Source organism: Staurois parvus, unplaced genomic scaffold (assembly GCF_062004578.1).
Source record: "Staurois parvus isolate SC_StPar_1 unplaced genomic scaffold, SC_StPar_1.0 ptg000530l, whole genome shotgun sequence".
Classification (NCBI taxonomy): Eukaryota; Metazoa; Chordata; class Amphibia; order Anura; family Ranidae; genus Staurois; species Staurois parvus.
In genome coordinates this window covers 1119306-1141907 of record NW_028318326.1, presented here as the reverse complement: position 1 = coordinate 1141907, position 22602 = coordinate 1119306, and the positions used below count along the sequence as shown (strand labels likewise).

At 41.3% G+C, this 22602-nt stretch overlaps 1 protein-coding gene and 1 long non-coding RNA gene across 4 annotated transcripts in view; one reads left to right on the top strand and one right to left on the bottom strand.

Annotated features, from left to right (window-relative positions):
* LOC149451568 (uncharacterized) overlaps positions 1-1093 on the top strand; it is a 292180-nt gene extending 291087 nt beyond the window's left edge. The window contains exon 5 of the long non-coding RNA XR_016315014.1: positions 606-1093. This is a non-coding gene — a long non-coding RNA (uncharacterized LOC149451568). The remainder of the gene's footprint in view (positions 1-605) is intronic.
* SESTD1 (SEC14 and spectrin domain containing 1) overlaps positions 1-22602 on the bottom strand; it is a 187768-nt gene that overhangs the window by 29174 nt on the left and 135992 nt on the right. For all 3 annotated transcript variants that reach the window (XM_089690385.1, XM_089690386.1, XM_089690387.1), the window contains exons 10-13: positions 15358-15480; positions 11096-11290; positions 2768-2882; positions 858-1017 (exon numbers count right to left, since the gene is read on the bottom strand). In XM_089690385.1, coding sequence (XP_089546511.1) covers positions 858-1017; positions 2768-2882; positions 11096-11290; positions 15358-15480 — 593 coding nt within the window. The remainder of the gene's footprint in view (positions 1-857; positions 1018-2767; positions 2883-11095; positions 11291-15357; positions 15481-22602) is intronic.

Genomic DNA, 22602 nt, shown 5'->3' with positions numbered 1-22602 from the left:
AGTGGCAATGCAGCTGCCTTTAAATCTTTAAAGCTCACCCTGGACATGTTACATTCTGACTATACAATCTCCTTTAGCTCAACCAACAATTTTGTAGGGCAAGGGTCAGCCTGGCTGGATACAGAATGATTGGTTAGCTTAGGAAGGTTTTGACATCACATATCTTTGGTAAAATATTACAAAGTCAGATTGCACAGTCAAGTTGTAATGGTTATGTGGAGTATTTTATAGACACAGAACATGTGCTCTCGGAGGAGGGTGCAGGGTGAGCTGAGCTACTGAGAAGGACTTCAATATGCCCACTGTAAAATATCAGGATGAATTGTTCTACAGTACCTGCAGCTAGAGGTCAGTGAGGAATTGTTTTAAAGCTGATTTACTAATTGTTACACCCCTTGGCACTCTTCTGTGACCGCTGCAGAAATCCAAACTGTCATTTTAAATACCAAGAAAAAGTGTATGAAATGACACTCCTCCCCACAGAATGGGCAATAGTTCATGCTTCACTGACATAAATATTCTAGTGTCATCTCTAAATGCTGTGTTTGAGACCAATATGAGCGTGTTTTCTTCCTGGTTTTTTTTTTCCCAATTACTTTTCTTAGTATTTCAGATGAAGAAATAAGACACAAACCACTGTGGTGAAAAGATGGATGGGTGAACAGCTAAGAACTCCACTGGGAAGATTTCACCTTTAAAACCCCTGAAATGCAAGTTGATTCTGCTTGGCACAGAAGATTTCAATTTTGCTTGGACTAATCTTTTTTTAAAATTCATACAGTTACAATTAAACATTAGATACTGCCGTATATATTAAACATTGCCTGAATTTCATGTAATAAGGTGGATAATCTCACCTCTGCTTCCTCATCTGCATGTCCTCCATTACTCCCTGAATATGATCTACATTTTCCTTGTTTTCACCGGAGACATCCTTCCCATAGGCCCAAGAAGCTTGATTTGAAATTTGATCAAGGAGACTCTGACCTTTCTCACGTAGGCCTTGAAGACCAGTTTCTAAAAAAGAAAAAAAAAATCAAAAACTTTCTCAGAATAGGCTAAAAACAATTTTAAAATACCTTTTGAAACAACAGACAGTCTTGTGTGGTTTTAGTCAGCTTGTAGCTCTCTATGCGAGGCTCCATATCCAAGTAAAGAAAAACTGCTTCCAAACTGGTAACTGAGAACTACTGATATGTTAGGAATCTATTAAAGTGGAAATACAGTCTTCTTTCCTTTACAGCCATGGAAGCTGCCACCTTAGCCTCTGTTTGATCTGCAGTTGTCATGGTGCTGCAACATGTTATGACACCAGCCATTTGATGGCTTGACAGTTCAATTGAGAGACCAAGCAACTGTGAGAGATATCATTCGTGGCATGACCTGAATGTTAACTCTTTTGGGAAACTGTTAAGTCCATAAGATTAGTTCCATTTTAAGTGTATAACTTGAGACAATCAAGGCCATATGTAGTCAGCTACAAACATGACAAATATCCTTTATTAGGAGTCTTTCAAGCAAGTGGTGAATTTTTGCTTTTGGTGGTGTTGTCTGCCTAAAACGTAGAGAAAGGGCCCTTTCACAGCTACTGTGAGGTTCTGGGAGATCACATCGCCAATACATAGGGATATTAAATAATCTAAAGAACAAATTATTCATTTTCAGACGTTCCAGAATTGAATAAGTAATTTTCAGTGGTGTTTGGTTTGAAACCCTGGCCTGATTCTTTTAAGAGAGAAAAACAGGTGGCGCACACACCTAGTGCATTATCCAAGGTTTATTGTAGGAATTAAATCATAAAAACATACTCACAGACGAAGCATGTATCTAAAAAGCATAGAAAAATGACAATGGCCACAACGGCAGGCAAGGTGTTCTCACTGTCAGTGCGGTCAAATGCCTGACGCGTTTCGGGGACGAATCCCTTTCCTCAGAGCTGATGACCAACCTCTGATGCTGATGCACGATGAATGGAAAGTAAAGTGAGAGCCCTGCTGTTGGAGGCATCAACAGCAGGGCTCTCACTTTACTTTCCATTCATCGTGCATCAGCATCAGAGGTTGGTCATCAGCTCTGAGGAAAGGGATTCGTCCCCGAAATGCGTCAGCCATTTGACCGCACTGACAGTGAGAACACCTTGCCTGCCGTTGTGGCCATTGTCATTTTTCTATGCTTTTTAGATACATGCTTCGTCTGTGAGTATGTTTTTATGATTTAATTCCTACAATAAACCTTGGATAATGCACTAGGTGTGTGCGCCACCTGTTTTTCTCTCTATCCAGTGGCTGATTTCCCCGTCTGAGGAGGGCTGCACCCCTGGAACATTTCCTTTTGGTTGTCGCTGTCCTGGTACCCTTGGCTTCCCTTTTGGCTGTGCATATCCTGAGGCGCTGGAGAGTACATACGCTACCTGATTCTTTTAAGCCTGACCTAATTTGTCCAGATTTTACCAACTTTGTAAAGCCCTATAAGAAAGGACCTTGTGTCACCAACCTACAACAAGTGTGGTAACAAACATTTCTGTAAAGTCAAAAATTCTCATTTTCATTTTACTATGGTCTAGTAAGTCAGAGAACACTGAATACACTGGAACAGCATGACTGAAATGCAACTAACATTGTTTTGAAAGACAGGTTAGTAATGGCAAGCACCATATTTTATTCAGTATGTTTCCTTTAAGAAATAAAACCAATTTATATTTTAAAGGTTTCCTTAAATCTATACTTGCATTGTAATAAAAGCACATAAGAATGTGTCTGCTCCTTACCAACACTTTTCAGCTTCTCCTCAAGCAGTTTTAATGTTTGTTGAATTGCTGCTCCATCTGTAGGGGCCACATCAACACACAGCATCCCCAGCAGGCCATCTAATTGCTGTGACAACTGACAAAAACAATATTTAGGAATCAGACTTCTGCAGTGTTCAGAACTGTGAAGCAAGCTGTTACTAGTCTTGGCGACAAAAGGCTTTTCTAACAAAATTATTACAGCTTTATGAGTGCTAAGAATTAGGGGTATTGTACATCTAAAACAAAGCTGCAGTCTACTTTTGAGAAGAATGTTTATTTCACCACTGGATTAAAATATAACATGATAATATAATATGTGCAAGAAGGCTGCCCATGCAGCATCACTTGGCCTGACATGAAGACTAGAGGTTGTTTATGGTAAAGGAAAATAGGATTTTTATACTTACCATAAAACCTTTTTCCAGGAGTCCACTGATGGCCACAGAAAATCTTTTTATTTGGACACCTGCAAACCAAAAAACTGTAGGCCAGACCCTAATGCTACTAGCTCAATTAAGTAGCAGAGCACTACCGAGAAGATGATCATGAACAAAGATGGGTGATACCCATGTCCCTCAAAAAAAATTTTTTATGGTGAGTGCAAAAAAAAAACTATTTTTATTCTTATTCAATGAGGAGCACAAAAAATCCTTTACCTTTGGAAACTCAATAAGAGGCTCAAGAGAGGGGTGGGCAACACAGCAAAAAATCAGACCAGGAAAAACACCAGAGAACTAGGAACTGCCTGAAAAGAGTAGCCTAAGGGAACCTATGCCTGAAGCTGGCATCAGATGAAAACATACACGTGGGAGAACCAGGGATGTTGAATTTATATCACTCAACGCCCAGGACTTGCAGTTCTTGGCGATGGGCAGGTAGTTTTTTTCTTTAACCTTCAGCCCTGCTGCGGGCAAGCAGCAGGGCTCACCTGTCAAGGTGGAAGCATTCAGGTGGCAGCGCTGCTGCCGATTGCTTCCACACAATGCCAGCCTCTCCCCCCGTGTGAACTTCCCTCCACGAGGCCTGGCTCACTGCCATCAGCTAGAGGGGAGAGAGGAGAGCAGACACGACTGCTCCCCTTCTTGCACTGCATTACATTCAGGGGAGTAAAGGGGAAACTAAAAGACTAAAGAGTCTAAAAGACCCTGGATGTCTCAAAAAGAACCTGTCACCAAAAATCATCACATAGGGGAAAAAAAAAGAGTAAAGCATTAAAATGTCGATTGCGATACATACGTGTTACATATCATCACGCACGCTAGGATGAGAGCAATAATTCTAGCACAAGAACTCTTCCATAACACTATACTGATGATCTATAAGGGGCTTTAAAAGTGTTGCCTATTGAAAATATAGGGTACTGAAGGTCATCGCCATTTCATGAGTGCACGCAAATTTAAGGTTTGACATGTTGGATATCTATTTACTCGCAACCTCATCTTTTATATTTTACAAAAATATTCTAATTTATTGCTTTTTTTGTGCCCTAAAATTAACTTACTTGTATTTTTTACTGAAATTTTGCGGTACTAGCATTGAACATAAAAAACTGAAAACTATCACTATTTTATTCTCTAGGGTCTCTGTTTTCAGAACATATATAATGTTCGGGGTTTTTATGTAATCTTCAGGCCTTAAGTGATTTTTTTAAAAACATGCAAAAAACGCAAAAATGACTCGGGCAGCGAAAGGGACAAAGGATAAGTCCGACACTCCCCTTCCCTGACAAGCACCCAATCAGTGCTCATTACACTGCAAGGTCGCTCTCCTCCCTGTTAGTCCCCAGGTGTGTTGCTGGAGACAGAGAGGGAGGGGAGGAGTAGCTGGACAAGCAGATTGTCATGAAGGACAAGTAGATTGGGACAAGGATTTAGTCATTAAGGACAAGCAGTTTTTTCAAAAATTTCCACACCCCTGTAGAACATAGGAGAATGTGTGGATACTAGACCAGCCTTGCAAATCCGTGAAATAGTTGCTCAATACTGAAAAATACAAGAAGCACACACAGATCTAATAGATTTCACCTTAACAGAAAAGGCTGGAACTCGATTCTTGAGACCATAAGCTTGGGCATTGGTTGACCTGAGCAACCTAAAGATGGTGGAATGATAAAGTGGTGCACCCTTACGGGATCCATCTATGATGACAGAAAGGGAATTAGTTTTCCTGAAAGAAGTAATGGCTAAAAAGATAGACTATTTTGGTGAACTGAAGCCACAGAGAGGGAAGAAAGAATGAGGTCCTGGTTAACCTCCCTAGCGGTATGATTATGTCCATATTTCTGTGCTGAAAAGCGGTACATTTTTTTGCATGGAAATGTGTATTTTTTTATTGTAGGCCTGTAATTTTTAGGAATAGCTCACGGAAATCTGTCCGAACAAGAGTCTAGTAAACATTCCGGGTGTGATAAAACTTGAAACACAAAATCATAAATAATTTAATAAATAATCATAAAAATAATATAATAATAAATTTAATTCAATAATATAAGCACACCAAAAACACTGAAATTTGAAATATAGCGCCAAGTTCGCACATCGCTGAGCAAAGTCGCAAAATCCCCACAAATCATTATCACTCAATTCTGCAAGTGGTTCTGATTTACTATCGCTGTTCTTTAGTCTAAAACCACTTTTGACCAAAAAGGGATGTTTTTTGGACGCCATGGACTCTTCTACGTTTCCAGGCAGAAAGAACAGTCAAAATGCAGGCAGGGCACAGGACAAAGCAGTAGGGACAAAATGTATGTGAAATGGTTTGATACAGTAATGTTTTACTATGTCAAATTAATTTCTAAGAAAATGACAGTTTCTAAAAAATTTTTAAATTTGCCGCCATTATGGCCTCCGTACGTCCCGACGCTCGCAGGGACCGGAACACAGAAGCCAGATGCCAGCATCGGCTGGAGGAGATGGCCGGGGACGCGGCAGGGGTCGCATCGCGGGAGCGAAGGACAAGGTAATCGCTGCAGGGAATCCCTGAGCAACGCCGCATGGTAAGCCCAAGTGCAGCTCGGGGTTACCGCTTTTGGTACTGAAACTTTACCCCGAGGTACACTCGGGAATACCGCTAGGGAAGTTAAAGGATAAGGCATTTGTAGTCATTACTACATTGGCAATTACTAAATTGGCAACAGTAGAGAGAGGAATGTCTCAAATGGGCTCAAACAGTGGTTTCTGAATTGCAGAGAGAATTGGACTCAGATTCCAGGGAGTCACAGGGTAATGGACAGGAGACGCTACATTGGGAACCCCCGGTATAAAGGCCTTAATAAAAAAGTGACAGGCTAATGATCTCTGGAACAGAATAGAAAGGGTAGAAACCTGATGACCCTCCAGTAAGATTGGTCAATATCTGCACAGACAGCCAAACAGCTCAAAGCTACAGGATGCGATTCTGGAGGCTAGACTCCCTCGATGACCCCTGCACCGACAGAGTGGTCAGGACTCCTCCTCAGCCTGACAGGCTAGAATCCATCATAAGGGTACTTTTAAAAGATGGGAAGGAAGGATTTCTCCGATTCCAGAGCCAGATTCCTGAACAACCAGGTCAGGCAGACCCTGGCCCCTGGTGATAGATGAATCAGTCTGTTGAGAGAGTGGATCAACTTGTCTCACGATGACAGGTAGTTGCGTTGCAAAAGTCTGAAGTGAAGCTGAGCCAAAGGAACTGCCTCAAAAGAGGCTACCATTAGACTTAGGACTCTCCTTCAAAAGCGGAGAGTTAGACAGTTACTGTTCTGGATAATTTGAAACTGAGACCAAAAAGTGTCTTAAGGTTTTCTCTGTAGATGGACACTCTGTCTTGAACTTTGTTCTGGGCTAGACCCAGATACTGCAAACAATGAGTTCCATAAATAATTTCAGAAGCTTGGTCTAAGTATCCCACAATGAAGATGCCATAAGAATACACCAGGGTCAGCACCTTAGTGAATATTTGAGGTGCAGACAAGTGGCTGAAGGGCAGAGCCATGAACTGGTACTGTAGGGGCACCACAGCAAAGCATAGATTTGGCTTAGGTGTTGTAACAATAGGGATATATAGATAAACATCTTTGATGTTCACAGATGCCAGTCTCCCTAGTGAAGACAGGTAATGCCAGATTTGGTAGATTCCATGCAGACTATCCACACAGGTGAGGTTACTCTCTCCAAGGCTGTGGTATGATGCTTCACCATGCCAAACTAGCAGTCTCCATCTGCTTCCCAAAAGATAATTGTGAACGAATGTCGGCAACAAGGTGAAAAGTAAATAAATCTTTTTTTAATTGAAAACGAGGAGTAAAATGTTCCTTAGCACGACCCACATTAATGTGTTTCAGGCCAGAAAAGACCTTATTCACAGCCTGATTACAACAAACTAAAGACCCAAATATATAGCAGACCAATAATACCACTCACCTTCTATAATTAAAATAATTGTTTCCACCTGCAAATGCAGGGAGGTAGGTGGTTGGGTCATCAGCTGCCATAAGAATAGATACACAGCCATAACCAATCACATAAAAATACAAAAATATTGCGGGGACATATCAAACCTTTGCAACATATATATAAAAAATATAGAGTGCAAGAATAGAGGAGGGCAGAAAACACAAACTACTGATGGCAAAGGTGGACCAAACGTTAACCCAAATGCAAATCAAGGTCTCACCTGAAGTTCAAACCCAGAGGTGACCTGCTCCATAATCGATGAATCCACCAAGCCTCTCTCTGAATTAATCTGTAGTGTCTATTTCCTCCTTTTTGCAATACAAACACTCTTTCTATTCCACAAAATTGAAAAAAGGATGTGTCCCTTCATGCCCCTCTCTAAAATGTCATGAAACACTTGATATTTGTTTGGCTTGTGAATTCATCAGTTGTAAAAACGTTCTTCAATAGGAATTTTTAAACATCGTATTGTACAGCCCACATACTGAAGGCGATATACTGTACAGCATATCAAATATACCACATAGGTTGAACTACAATTAATTTAATGTCTAATTTCAAAACATTTACCTGTGGTCAAAGATTCAAAACTCTTTGTGCACAAGTTCCGCTTACAATATCTGCATGTTTTAGTACCACAGGCATAAGAACCTGTGCATGATACCAAACTACTTGCAATTCCTTGTCTGTACACAATATGGGTAGATTCTTTTCAATGATGTTTACAATATGCTGATACTCCTTTGAAAACATGGTAACAAATGTCTCTTGCCTATTATCTCTAATATTCTTATGTGGAAAAACCTCTCGTCCTTTTTGAACATTTGACTTGCCCAATAGATTATTTATTTATACCTAATTTCTGACCTCATATTTATTTATACCTCATTTCTGCAATCCTTCTGCCAAGTTCTATACGCAAAAGGGGGAAACCTCTATCCGAGTGTCTCTTTTTTTGAGGACTTCATATTCTTTATTAAAGAGTTCAGTAGTTGACCAATTCCTACATGCCTGGACATTCCATGCAGAATGTTAACACATTCAGAATGGGATGAATGCCACCTAAGAGGTTGGGAATGGTAAGCGGCTTGGAGTAAAACCCCTGGAAATGAGGTGGGGGCCAGGAAACTCCACTTTTTAACCCTGTGACTTCACCTCCTGCACTCAAGTGTCTGATATGCAGGCTGTCTAAGCATCTGCAAAGGTTAAAAGATGTCTCCCCACTCTCAAAAATGGGTGCACACCTTTGTGCAGAGGAAGGCTTGTTTGCAGCTTTGTTTGGCAGACTATGAGCGCCTGGACCTGCAAGTGGATGGGTAGCCAAGCTTTGGGGATCTCGACATGGAGGCTGAGGGAGTAAATCTGAAAATTCTTCCTTGTAGTGCAGCTGCTCCCGTACCGAATGGGTAATCTGCTCATTTACTCTAGGGAAGAGTAAAAGCAGATTTACCAGATATTTTGCTCCTCTGGCAGACGGCGCTTCCCTACGCCCTGGCGGTGGCTGACTCTCTGCTTCAACATGTTCAGTGAGTCTTGATGACGTCAAGACCTTAGACCGCTGGAGCATGGGGGAGAAGACATTGTGGGAACCAGTCTAGAACCATGGAGGATCAGGTAAGTAAATCTTTTTTTCTGTAACTCCTAGACCCAAACAAGTAGTTAATCCTTTCATATTTTCAGGAGTTCAGCTTTACAGCCAAGTGCATCCTTAACCATCGTAGTATGCGCCTTGCTCTTTCGGAACACTGCAATATCCACAAAAGGAGTGGACCATTTCTTTACAAAGTCCTCAACAGATACAAGGCTATTAAGCACAAGAATGGAGGGGGCGGACCTTTCAATCATTTGCATGTCCTCCATTCATAGAAGCTGTAGTATGGCTTCTATGAATGGAGAAGCTAGGTGGAAAGGGTTGGCATAGTCAAGCTTTCTTGATGATCAAATGTTGTGGTTTTTTTTAGAACTTCCTGGAAATAAACTTCAAAATCCTGTACATACATAATAGACAGAGTTCATGTCAATATACAGTCAGGTCCATAAATATTGGGACATGGACACAATTCTAACATTTTTGGCTCTATACACCACCACAATGGATTTGAAATGAAACAAACAAGATGTGCTTTAACTGCAGGCTGTCAGCTTTAATTTGAGGGTATTTACATCCAAATCAGATGAACGGTGTAGGAATTATAACAGTTTGCATATGTGCCTCCCACTTTTTAAGGGACCAAAAGTAATGGGACAATTGGTTTCTCAGCTGTTCCATGGCCAGATGTGTGTTATTCCCTCATTATCCCAATTACAATGAGCAGATAAAGGTCCAGAGTTCATTTCAAGTGTGCTATTTGCATTTGGAATCTGTTGCTGTCAACTCTCAAGATGAGATCCAAAGAGCTGTCACTATCAGTGAAGCAAGCCATCATTAGGCTGAAAAAACAAAACAAACCTATCAGAGAGATAGCAAAAACATTAGGCGTGGCCAAAACAACTGTTTGGAACATTCTTAAAAAGAAGGAACGCACCGGTGAGCTCAGCAACACCAAAAGACCCGGAAGACCACAGAAAGCAACTGTGGTGGATGACCGAAGAATTCTTTCCCTGGTGAAGAAAACACCCTTCACAACCGTTGGCCAGATCAAGAACACTCTCCAGGAGGTAGGTGTATGTGTGTCATAGTCAACAATCAGGAGAAGACTTCACCAGAGTGAATACAGAGGGTTCACCACAAGATGGAAACCATTGGTGAGCCTCAAAAACAGGAAGGCCAGATTAGAGTTTGCCAAACGACATCTAAAAAAGCCTTCACAGTTCTGGAACAACATCCTATGGACAGATGAGACCAAGATCAACTTGTACCAGAGTGATGGGAAGAGAAGAGTATGGAGAAGGAAAGGAACTGCTCATGATCCTAAGCATACCACCTCATCAGTGAAGCATGGTGGTGGTAGTGTCATGGCGTGGGCATGTATGGCTGCCAATGGAACTGCTTCTCTTGTATTTATTGATGATGTGACTGCTGACAAAAGCAGCAGGATGAATTCTGAAGTGTTTCGGGAATATTATCTGCTCATATTCAGCCAAATGCTTCACAACTCATTGGACGCCGCTTCACAGTGCAGATGGACAATGACCCAAAGCAGACTGCAAAAGCAACCAAAGAGTTTTTTAAGGGAAAGAAGTGGAATGTTATACAATGGCCAAGTCAATCACCTGACCTGAATCCGATTGAGCATGCATTTCACTTGCTGAAGACCAAACTGAAGGGAAAATGCTCCAAGAACAAGCAGGAACTGAAGACAGTTGCAGTAGAGGCCTGGCAGAGCATCACCAGGGATGAAACCCAGCGTCTGGTGATGTCTATGCGTTCCACACTTCAGGCTGTCATTGACTGCAAAGGATTTGCAACCAAGTATTAAAAAGTGAAAGTTTGATTTATGATTATTATTCTGTCCCATTATTTTTGGTCCCTTAGCAAGTGGGAGGCACATATGCAAACTGTTGTAATTCCTACACCGTTCACCTGATTTGGATGTAAATGCCCTCAAATTAAAGCTGACAGTCTGCAATTAAAGCACATCTTGTTCGTTTCATTTCAAATCCATTGTGGTGGTGTATAGAGCCAAAAATGTTAGAATTGTGTCCATGTCCCAATATTTATGGACCTGACTGTATGTTTACATTCAGATTAGTAAGAGAGTTAAATTTATTATGCAAAACCAAAAATACATTTTATATTGGACCAAAATACAAACCGGATTTAAGTGACCCATCTAGACTTTTCTTTAAATCCTTGGAAAACAAATTCAACTGGTCATGACTGTATACTGTAACATACTAGAGATCTATACTTTTAGTATATGGACATCAATACCTCTTGGGCCACACCATGAAATTCTAGTGCCGTCTGTAAAAGGTTCTGTCGAAATTCTAGCTGGCTGGCCTGCCTGTAACAGACATCACTGAGTCGTTGCTGCAAACCCTTCAGCTCCACCAGATCCTCCTCATCTCCAGCATTTAGGAGTGCGGCAATCTGCTGGTTCAGTTCCACATACACAGCAAACCATTCCTAGAAGGCAGCAGATGAACAATGTTAGAACAATTAGCACAATCAAACTACACAAATGGCATCAGTTAATTCAATATATAAAACTAAGGCAATGGACAGGCTATATTGCAACAGTGTTTGTGCAAAAGGACAGATCTTGATGAGTCCATGACAACTTAAAATGGTTCTGAGGTCAAACCATCTTTTATCTTTACACTTTCCCTGCACTAAGGTAAAAAACATCCAACTACTTTTTCCTCCTTCCAACCCCAAAACACATGAATGCTCTCTTGATCCAGTACTGTGTTCGTCTACAGCCTCACTCCCCTCTGTTCCTCTTCTAACAGATGACACAGGCAGCAGCAGGAGCCACAGGCTCCTACTGTTGTCAGTCAAATCCTGTGAGGGGAGAGTGAGGCGCATGCAAGGGGTCCATGGCCAAGCCACGTTGTGTCCCCCCTCAGTACAGGGCTTGCTGAGAGGGCACTTGGAGAAGAGAGAGCAGAGAGTGCTGGTGGAGGAATCCAAAAGAGGAGATAAGGGGCTGATCTGTTCAATACAATTGCACAGAACCGGTATGTATAACATGTTTTTTATTTGAAAGAAAATGTGCCGTTAGAACCACTGTAATATATTTTATAAAAGCTGGACACAGATTTAAAACACATCGGTAGCAATTTCAGCTGTTTTGTCAAATAAAAAGTATACTACATTACAGGCCAGCAGACTGCAATTAAAGCAGACAGCAGTTATGTAAATGTCACACATCTAATTATCTGTGAAAGTAGTTTTCATTAACGTGTATGTTTCTATTATTAGTAGATCTTTTATATATCACATAATATACTGTATATGACAGGAAGATGGTGGAGGGCACCTGTGGAATGCAAAGCAGACTGGCATAATCGACATGTCAGGGGTACAGAGGCTTGGGAGGCTCAAAACACATAGCTCTGCCACCCTGACATGACAATGACTCACTTCCAGTCTGCTCCTCCTTCCACAGGAGCCCTCCACCATCTTCCTGCTTCCTTCATACACGACTTAATATCTGAACCATAAAGGGTGCAAGTTTTCAGACAAGGCTTCTCTCCCCACATGTATGAGCATACCGCTTACTGAGAATTTACTTAAAGCGCCATTTCTCCTTTCCATGTGAGTTGCCAATTTCCATGCGAGTTGCCAATTTCCATGCAATCACCATTTTCATATAATATTGCATCTAGTTTGGCACCCCCTGGTGTGAATGTGTGTTCTCAGCCCTACAGGTTATATCCATCTATCCACCCAGTGTGTCATCCCTGGTTTGAGATACCCTGCAGCGCTTAGGCTGTCTACCAGAGACCCCAATTAACTGACAAGACAGATTTTAACTTTCAAAATGTGAGTTGCCATTTACCTTTCACCACAAATAAATTCTTAACATACTACACTCAGATTTCACCCTCCTGTTCTCTTTATCTGTCTACTTAGATATACTTCAGTCTCTCCAAAGGTGCTGCATCAAGTGTATGAGGCCATCAGGAAGTCGGCCTGGACTCTCCACTTGGACTATACCATCAGTGTACACACGCCACTTTTTGCACCATATACCCCCATTTTCACCTCTGTGCATGAGCTTGTTGTTACAAAGACCGGTCAACTTGTGCATGAGCATGTTCTTACAAAGACCGGTCAACTTCTGCTCTCTCTCCTTGAACAGGGTGACTGGTCTTGCCTCCACCCCCTCCTGTATTGCGTCAGCCTGCTGGGCCCCTCCCACAGCACTACTCTCTGCACAGACTATGCACAGTTCAGAGATGAAAACACTGCTACTTTTTACAATGTAATATCTAGGCAGACAAAACGCTGTGTTTGGGGTGTCATTAGGAATACATTGACACCCGCAGCAGATCGCACACCCAATGCATTATGAATAGGGTGTGTGAAACACGTACAGAATGTGGGTTTCCCACACTGCGTTCTGCTGCGAATGAATCTTTACGTTTGGTAGTATTTTAACAGACTAAATAAATTTACTATTATAATATTATAATACTATTATAATATATTATATAATTACATATTTAAATAAACTATACAAAGAAAACATTTACAAAACATAATACAGCAATAGGATTATTTATGATAAGCTTACCACATTCACATACATCTAAAGATACAGAAAAGACTACAGTTTTTATTTAAGCCATTCCTTTTACTTTTGAAGAGAGTCTTAGTTGCTGAGTAGATGGCAGTGAAACTCCTGTATTAAAGATCAGGCAAGTAATAAACTTATTGGATGGAGTGGTTGTCAGAATGAGACAGTGTAAAGAATAAACTGTGTCATTCAGAAACATCATCTTGTGCCACTGCCATCCCTGATATCAGAAACCATTCTAAATCATTAGTTCAGTAGGATTATATTTTGCACTCTCTTTTGAACTCAGGGTCATCTGATCATCATGTGGAAATCAATAGGAATAGCTTCATAAGAGAAGATTACTCATTGTCTCACTGAGCTGCACATATAATGCACTTGCTGATTGCTGTGTATGAGTTGTGGACCTAGGTTACAAAAGTTACCATATTTAAATACATCCATTTAAAATATTTTATCAATAAATCATTGTAGCCATCCACATATAGGTTTATTGCTAACAACCACCTTACAATTTCAATATAAAAACCCTGTCCCCAAGGCAAGGCCTCCAAATTATCCAACTTTCCAATGCGAAAAGCACAAATCTCATGCCTTGTTGTGTCAGGTTATAGAAATTTGTCACCATTAGGGCAGTTATATGGTTTTTGGGAGGATAAGAATTAACATATATGCAACATCCTGCTGACCTATGGTGCACCATGGAAGTTACCCCACTGATCCTTTCTGCCTGTACTTCACCTGTGCCTGTTAGTGACTCTCACAAATGATCATTTGAAGGGGGTACCACGTGCAGTGCCTTAATTTACCTTAAAAAAAAAACTACTGGCTTGGATGGAAAGATTTAGATCTAAAGCTCAGCTCTTAGGACCGGTTTTGACAGGCTTTGAGTTTAAGATTCTTCTGAAAAAAAAAACACAGAGAGGGCGCAAACGCTTAGAATGTGCCCTCTCAGTTTGTGTTTTGTGCAGTGCTGTATTTTCCAGATCTGGGAATGGCTACACTGCCATCTCTTTCTAGTCCGGTTGCTGTATATCTTTGAGAATTATAATGGGTGTCTCTATGATTTCTGGGTGCTGAAGTATCAAGTTTGCATATTCTCTCTTTTTAAGATTCTAAGAATTCTTTGACAGGTTCATTTTACTTCCTTTTGAGCTGCTTCAACCCACATGGTATGAACCAAAGTCCATTGGCACAGGTCCTAATGTTGTTCATTTAAAATGTGATGCCAATGCACATTCAAAACGTGTACAAGTAGCCCCACTTTGTTTTTTAAACACACCACAATGTGAAGAGGATTTTCATCTGTGCATTATATTTTAAAATGCAGATGTGTTGGGATGCATTTGCAGAGTGGGTTTGGGTTTCAGAATGAATTACACCACAACAAACTACACAATGTGCATTAATTAGCATTGCATTTTACTGCACATTACTGCAACACACAGATGTAATTTCATCTTTAGAAGAAGAGGCTCAGCATGACAGCCAGGCAATCAGCATGTTTAAGACGTCAGCAATGGCAACCTCTATATTTCTCTCAGCAAGTATTTTCTTTCAACAACATAATTCAGTGCAGCCAAATATAACACAGACCTTCAAGAGTTCTGGAACAGTCTGTGCAGTTTTAATGTTATAATGTGTGACAGGCAGCAAAGCCTCTTCTGTGAGTGTGCGTTTTGGAATACTTCTGCTGCATTTCAAATTGATAAGCAAAAGGGTTCCCTGGTTACCAACAAAATATCATGGGATAAAAAAAAGGAGACACTCAGCACTGAATGAGAAACTAAATTCTGGAAGAGGAAGGATGTGCTCCCTATATACAGTTCAAGGTGTGCATTTTAATTATGACTGGAATGCACCTATAATATAGCAGTAAGCATTGGTTGTCATACCATACATGAGCAGCAGATATGTGATATAGTAACAATGGCACACAGCCACCTACACTGTGCTGACTCTCAATCTCCTCGTGCTTCTGTTGTAAGGCTTGAGATGCTCTTATGGAATCTCCAATTCCCCACTGGGTTCTCAGCTGTTCTGACCCAGGTCCTTCCAGCCAGTTTACAACCTGTATAAAGGAAAGTTTGCATTAATAAAAGTGAGACAAACAAACTATAAAAGAATATAAACATTTAAGGAATATTTTTCATTTTCCACAGACAATGAACATTGCATCCAATTATCTGGTCATATCCACCAACACAGTTCTTTCTTTATTTCCGGGGATGGGGATTTTGAAAATTTCAAATGATAATGTACACCTCATCCCAACTATATTAAATATTTCCAAACATGCAAAATCAACAATGCATGTCATATTGATCTCCTAAGTGTGCTTTCACTTGAATCCAGGCTCCTGACAAACATTTGTGTCCTGGGATGCCATATATGTTCACTATTATTTAATGCCATGGGGTAATGCAGACAATGGACTTCTCGGACAATGTAACTATCCTTTAGATAACTAAAAAGCACGGCACCCTCATTGCAGAGCATTCCAGCACTTAGCAATTTATCCTAGGCACTATTAGACCGAGTAAAACCTTGCCCAACAGTGACAGCATAGTTCTGGCCATGACATCATCATCATTCGACCGGCATTGGAGCAGCAATGGTAAGTAACCAAAAACACCAATGCCTTGGGGATTTCCAATTCTCACTGCCACAGATGACTAGGCACAATTCCTTCCATTCACAAGGCAATATTACTCTCACTGCACATGGCATTTTTTTACCGTCACTGACCACCAGCACCCCTACAGTCTGATGGATGGTGAACTGACCCTTTGTGTAAAGTTTGAGAAACACTTATATAATTTAATATTCACACAAAAGCCCAGAAAAAACACATGCTGCTCTATGAAAAAAGCAACCGGAAGCCTATTAACTAGCTACATATGGTATCAGAATGTATACCTATGAAAAAATTCCATGGATTAACAACACCTTAATACCACTAGGGTTGCCCAATCCAAATGTTTTCTTCATTTACTAGCTAATGTGTACTCTTAAGTTGAACGGGGTGGAATTTCAAAGCCCTAAAACTTGCTAGTGGCACAAAGAACTGCCCAGAATGAAGTGATTCAAAGCATGAAAGTTGCTTAAAGTGCTTCTAAAGGCTGAAGGTCTTCTACCTTCATCCATTGACTCCTGCAGTTGTCAATCACCAATGAGGAGAGAGCGGGGATGGGTGGGTGGTCGGGGGGGAGGGGGTCAGGGCGGGGCTGAGCTCTGCGTGTCTTACAGACATACATTGCTGGACAATAAAATTGACGATGGATCTACATCAGGAGAATTTTTTTTTTAAATAAAATAACTTGTCAGAAACTGTCTTGTCTATTTACACTTGTCATATTTTTGTGAATGAGTAGGGGTACCCCTTACTCATTCAATTGGAATAAGGGGAGCTGGATCTGAGGGCCCCCTTTTTAATATTCTGGTAAGTCATCCTCTGCATCTCCACTGGGCCAGGTATGGTTCAGGAAGGGGAGCTGGGCTGAATGCTTGGATAACAATCTAGCATGGATTTTTTTTTTGGACCTCACTCCAATTTCTGGGGGGAGGGGATTTTTGCCATGAGATCCCCTACTGACACCAGGGATGAGTCATGGTTGTTAAGGATGCCAGCGGATGGATGTAATAATCCATGCAAAACTGATGAAAACTGAATCCGTCTTTCCTTTGAAAAACACGACTGAACTGATTACGTCCATGTGAAAGGGGCCCAAGTGTTTATTCTGCTAATCCCATATCTGTCATGATGAGAACAGGCATAGGGAAAAGGGTGGGGAATAGGGTTAATTCACTGCTAGTATCCCAAACTGCAGTAAATACTGACAAGAAATCAAACCCTGTGTTGCAGTACAACACTTAGAAAGAAAAAATTTTGGGTAGAGTTGGTACTTTATTAAAAAAATGTATACATTTTGCAAGGCAAAAGTGCTTCTGTGTATTTTACTTTCAGCTCACTTTCCCTTGCATGCATTGATGATTTACCTAGGTATTTTTCTTTCGCAAGTACAGTAGGGAGAACTAACACAGATTTAAATCCACGCTGAAGAAGATATATTTGCTGCTGCTAGCAATGTCATGTGGCTAACTTGGCAATGGCAGACTCACGTTACTCTGCTGTACCTCTGACGCATGCAGACTTGGATTAAGACTTCCAGGATAAGCAGCCCTGTCAGTACAACCTAACCAAGTGACATTTCTTAGAACTACAAACGACATATCCCAGAGTGCAGATTACCCCTTTATAAAATTACATCTGAAAGACAACCAATCACACAGACAGTGCTTTGCACAAGTATTTACCCCCCACTGGACTTTTTCCACATTTTAAAGCAGCGTTTCTCAACCTTTTTTTTTTTTATTCAATGCAAAATCTCAAGAGGTACCCCATTCTAAAATGTAAAAAACTAAATTAATAGTTTTACATAACTCAGCAACATCCACACACACAGGACACCCAGTGTTAGAGGTAATTTCTTCTTGCAAAGCAAACACACCTTTGCACACTGGTAGTGACTAGTATTCCAGTGTTTCTCTTCTCTCCCTCATTCAGCTAATATGACCCTACTGCTGACAGAGAGGGGCAGCGGAGGGGCAAACAAAGATGCTCTTCAGGCGCTTGACATGCTTTTAACCAATTGATTATGTCAATGGTTGTTAGGACACTGGCAGCTAGTTTTGTGTAACTAAAAGGCAGGCTACATCCACCCACTGGCTTGTATACAATTTTTGGGCAACTGGTAGGCATTTTTGCCAAGGCAGTTCTGAAGAAACCTGAAGGCACCCCAGGGTGCCTGGGACCCGGTTGAAAAAAAGTTGTTTTAAAGTGTAACAACCTGGAATTGAAATTTCATGTCATTGACCTGCACAAGTGCATAACGCTAAACTGGAAGAAAATCTAAATGGTTCGCAGGCTAATAAAAAACTTAAATGTACTGAATGCATAAGTATTTATGTCCTCCGATATGAACCCTCAAAATAAGCGCAAGTGCAACGGTCTTCAGATGTAACATTATTACATGAAAAGAATTTGCTTCTGTGCAAATAAAGTGTCATGTGATTTGCAAAGCTTGCTAGACAAGATATAAACTGCTCAAAAAAAAATAAAGGAACACTCTGAAAACACATCAGATCTCAATGGGGAAAAATATCATGCTGGATATCTATACTGATATGGACTGGGTAATGTGTTAGGAACATAAGGATGCCCCATCATTTGGTGAAAATGCAAATTAACAACCTACAGAGGACTGAATTCAAAGACACCCCGAAAATCAAAGTGAAAAAATGATGCAGCAGGCTAGTCCATTTTGCTGAAGTGTCATTGCAGCAACTCAAAATGGTACTCAGTAGTTTGTATGGCCCCAACGTGCTTGTATGCATGCCTGAGAACTTCGGGGCATGCTCCTAATGAGATGATGTCCTGGGGTATTTACTCCCAGATCTGGACCAGGGCATCACTGAGCTCCTGGACACTTTGAGGTGCAACCTGGCAGCGTCGAATGGACCGAAACGTGATATCCCATGTGTTCCTCCATGGATATGCCTCCCCAGACCATCACTGACCCACCACCAAAACGGTCATGCTGAACAATGTTGCAGGCAGCATAACATTCTCCACAGCTTCTCCGGGTCCTTTCACGTCTGTAACATGTGCTCAGGGTGGATCTGCTCTCATCTGTGAAAAGCACAGGGTGCCAGTGGTGGACCTGCCAATTCTGGTGTTCAATGGCAAATGCCAATTGAGCTCTATGGTGCCAGGCAGTGAGCACAGGACCCACAACGGGACATCAGGCCCCCCCAAAGTCTTTTTCTGATTGTTTGGTCAGAGACATTCACACCAGTGGCCTGCTGGAGGTAATTTTGTAGGGCTCTGGCAGTGCTCATCCTGTTCCTCCTTGCACAAAGGAGCAGATACCGGTGCTGCAGAAGGGTAAAGGACCTTCTATGGCCTTGTCCAGCTCTCCTATAGTAAATACCTGTCTCCTGGAGTCTCCTCCATGCTCTTGAGACTGTGCTGGGAGACACAGCAAACCTTCTGGAAACGGCACATACTGATGTGCCATCCTGGAGGAGTTGGACTGCCTGTGCAACCTCTGTAGGTTCCAGGTATCACCTCATGCTACCAGTAGTGACACTGACCATAGCCAAATGCAAAACTAGTGATAAACAGTCAGAAAAGATAAGAAGGGAAAAAAATGCCAGTGGCCTCCACCTGTTAAAGCCTTCCTATTTTGGGGGCCATCTCATTTTTGCCCATCTAGTGCAGCTGTTAATTGCATTAACACCAAAGCAGCTGAAACTGATTAACAACCCCCTCTGATACTTAACTGACCAGATCAATATCTCAGGAGTTTAATTGACTTGATGCTATACTCTGATTAAAAAGTGTTGCTTTAATTCTTTTGAGCAGTGTATAAAGTTATACAATTATTGATGTAAGACAACGTTCTTGAAAACTACCAGTCAGGATTGGAAACTTAAACACAACAAAATATAAAGTTAAATCCTGTTGGAAGAAAAATACTTAAGATGTTCCTAAACGCAGGACCCTGCATTCACTACATCTGGTCTCCCACAGTACACAGGACATGGAAAGGCAATTATTGTAGTAAATATAAACTGCTAAATACCTTTTCTCATCAGCAGTTAGAGCATTCTTGTGACTTTAATCTGTGTTCAGCAAAGCACTGGTTAAAGCTTTTAGGAGGAGTTTTAATTCTCTCCTGATTGTCCTAAGAGGCTGCATAACCCCTGACCCTTTGTCTGGACAGTGCTGATTGGTCCTGTGCTGATCACAGGCACGCTCTCAAGAAAAAAAAAACTCAAGCAACACGCACCAAACTTAGCAAGTGTAGCTTGCCGCCAAAGCTTTGTTCTATTAGCAGATGGATTTGGGACAGTAGAAGGGTAGGATCAGATAAGCCAGGATCAAACATCCTTTTTACACAATTGGGAGGATTAACCCCTTAGGTTCCACAGTTAGTGTAACAAGCATGCTTTACTGCATATACAGACTGATTTTACTGTTGTGTGTTTAATAACACTATAAATAACGGGGGTGTGAAAACCATAATTTACAGAAGTAACCAAGACATCAATGACAGCCTGGGTAAAAGCACTTTTAGGCCTTGCATATATAGCCTTCAGTATGTGAAAGAGCACCGTGTACAGCAAACCTTTACAAATTATTTGCAAGACTTTCCACAAGCTTCAAGCGCCTTACAGCTCCAATATAGGGGGGTTAAACTGAGATCCTTAGAAAAGTGATGACTGTTACTTTAAAGCTGAACTCCATGTTTGATTTAACTTTACTTTGTTTGGAACAAGCTGGTCTAAACTAACCATTTCTGTCACCAATATGAGCTCCAGCCAGGAGTCATGTATAAACTGTATGTAGCATCAGATAAATACACTATACAGCTCTGTGTTGATGAAACAAATTTGAGTAAAGCTCAGCGCTACTGAGCAGGTCTCAGGAAGCCTTGTATTTTTTATAAATGAACATAAAGCTTCCTCTTTTTTGGTGCGAATGAAAGTGGGGTAGATGACGTCATAATCTCCACCTCAGCCAATCAGAAGAAGCATTGTATTGATTCATAAAACACAAAGCTTTCTGTGAATGGCTGAGTAGCACTCAGGCCAACAAAATTTTGTTGTGGGAATGGGACGGAAATCCCTGTACTGTTGAAATACAGCGCTGTATACTGTATGTAGCTAATGCTACATACAGCTCAGACAGCTACTCTGAGTGGGTGCATGTATTAGTGAAGTAGTTAGTTTGACCCAGCTTGGTTTTAATGTTAAATCAAATTTGAAGTTAAGTCAAACCTGGAGTTCAGCATTAGACAGCTAGCAGGCGTTCACCAAACATCAAGTAGTGATAAAGTTTACTGAAGCTTGCTCTGTAGCAGTCTTCACTGCCTCTCTTGAACCTCCCTGAAGTGGAGGTGAAGGGTGCTTGGAAGGCTTCAACAAGGCTGCTTTCAGCTGGCTTAAAGTTCTGTAAATGCATTGTAAACGCTGGCTCTACACACTGCTCTTATACATGCTGAACGTATTATAATCAAGGCATTAAAGTCTTCTTCAGGCTACACCAAGATTTGCACTGTACAGCCCAATCAGTGCAGCACAGCTTCCTCATAAAAATCCTCACTGTTGGGTCCAGCCCCTCACAAGTATGCATGCCATGGTTTCCACTCAAAAAGTAGAAAGTCTGTATACACATCTAATGTTGGGGCATGAACTTTCCATTGGAATGTGTAGTTAATTTTTTGCTTTTTATCAGTAGTGGCCGGGTTAACTAGTCAGCTAGTTAGGATTCTGGGCAGGATGAAGTCATATACAGAGCAAACATGTTTCAGTCTACACAGCCAACAGAAATGAACCCTCTCCCATTCTATCCAAACCTTAAAGGCATAGTTCACCTTCATCAAAGAACTGCCTATGCAGGTAAGGGTGTCTGTGGACAAAAGATAAAAACAAACTGTGTGTCTCTGACCAAAGTTGAATAATGTCCTAGCTGTAGGCCATTTACATACTTCATGAAGCCTGACTGGAATACTCTGAAGACATTGCTAAGTTTAAGAGCTTTTTCTCCGATTCAGACCCCTTCACGTGCTCTCTCTCCCCCTTGATGCGGTAGCTCTTATCTCAGCATCTGAGAGCTCACTCCTGTGATGGAGGAGGTGAGCAGTAATGACTAGGCCTCACTTAGCAACATCCTGGAAGTATTCCAGTCAGGCTTCATGAGTTATGTAAATGGATTACACATATAGCAAGGGTATTTTTCAACTTTAGTTAGAGCTGCAGTTTGTTTTTATCTACAGACACCCTCATCTGCAAAGGCAGTTTTTTGGTAAAAGTGAACTATTTCTTTAAAGAGTACCGTATTTGCCGGCGTATAAGACGACTGGGCGTATAAGACGACCCCCCTACTTTTCCTGCTAAAATGTAGTGTTTGGGCTATACTCGCCGTATAAGACTACCCCTCTTCCAATGCACACCAGTGGGAGGAATAGTGCCCCATCATTGATGTCAGTGGGAGGAATAGTGCCCCATCATTGGTGTCAGTGGGAGGAATAGTGCCCCATCATTGGTATCAGTGGCAGGAATGGTGCCCCATCATTGGTATCAGTGGCAGGAATAGTGCCCCATCATTGGTATCAGTGGCAGGAAT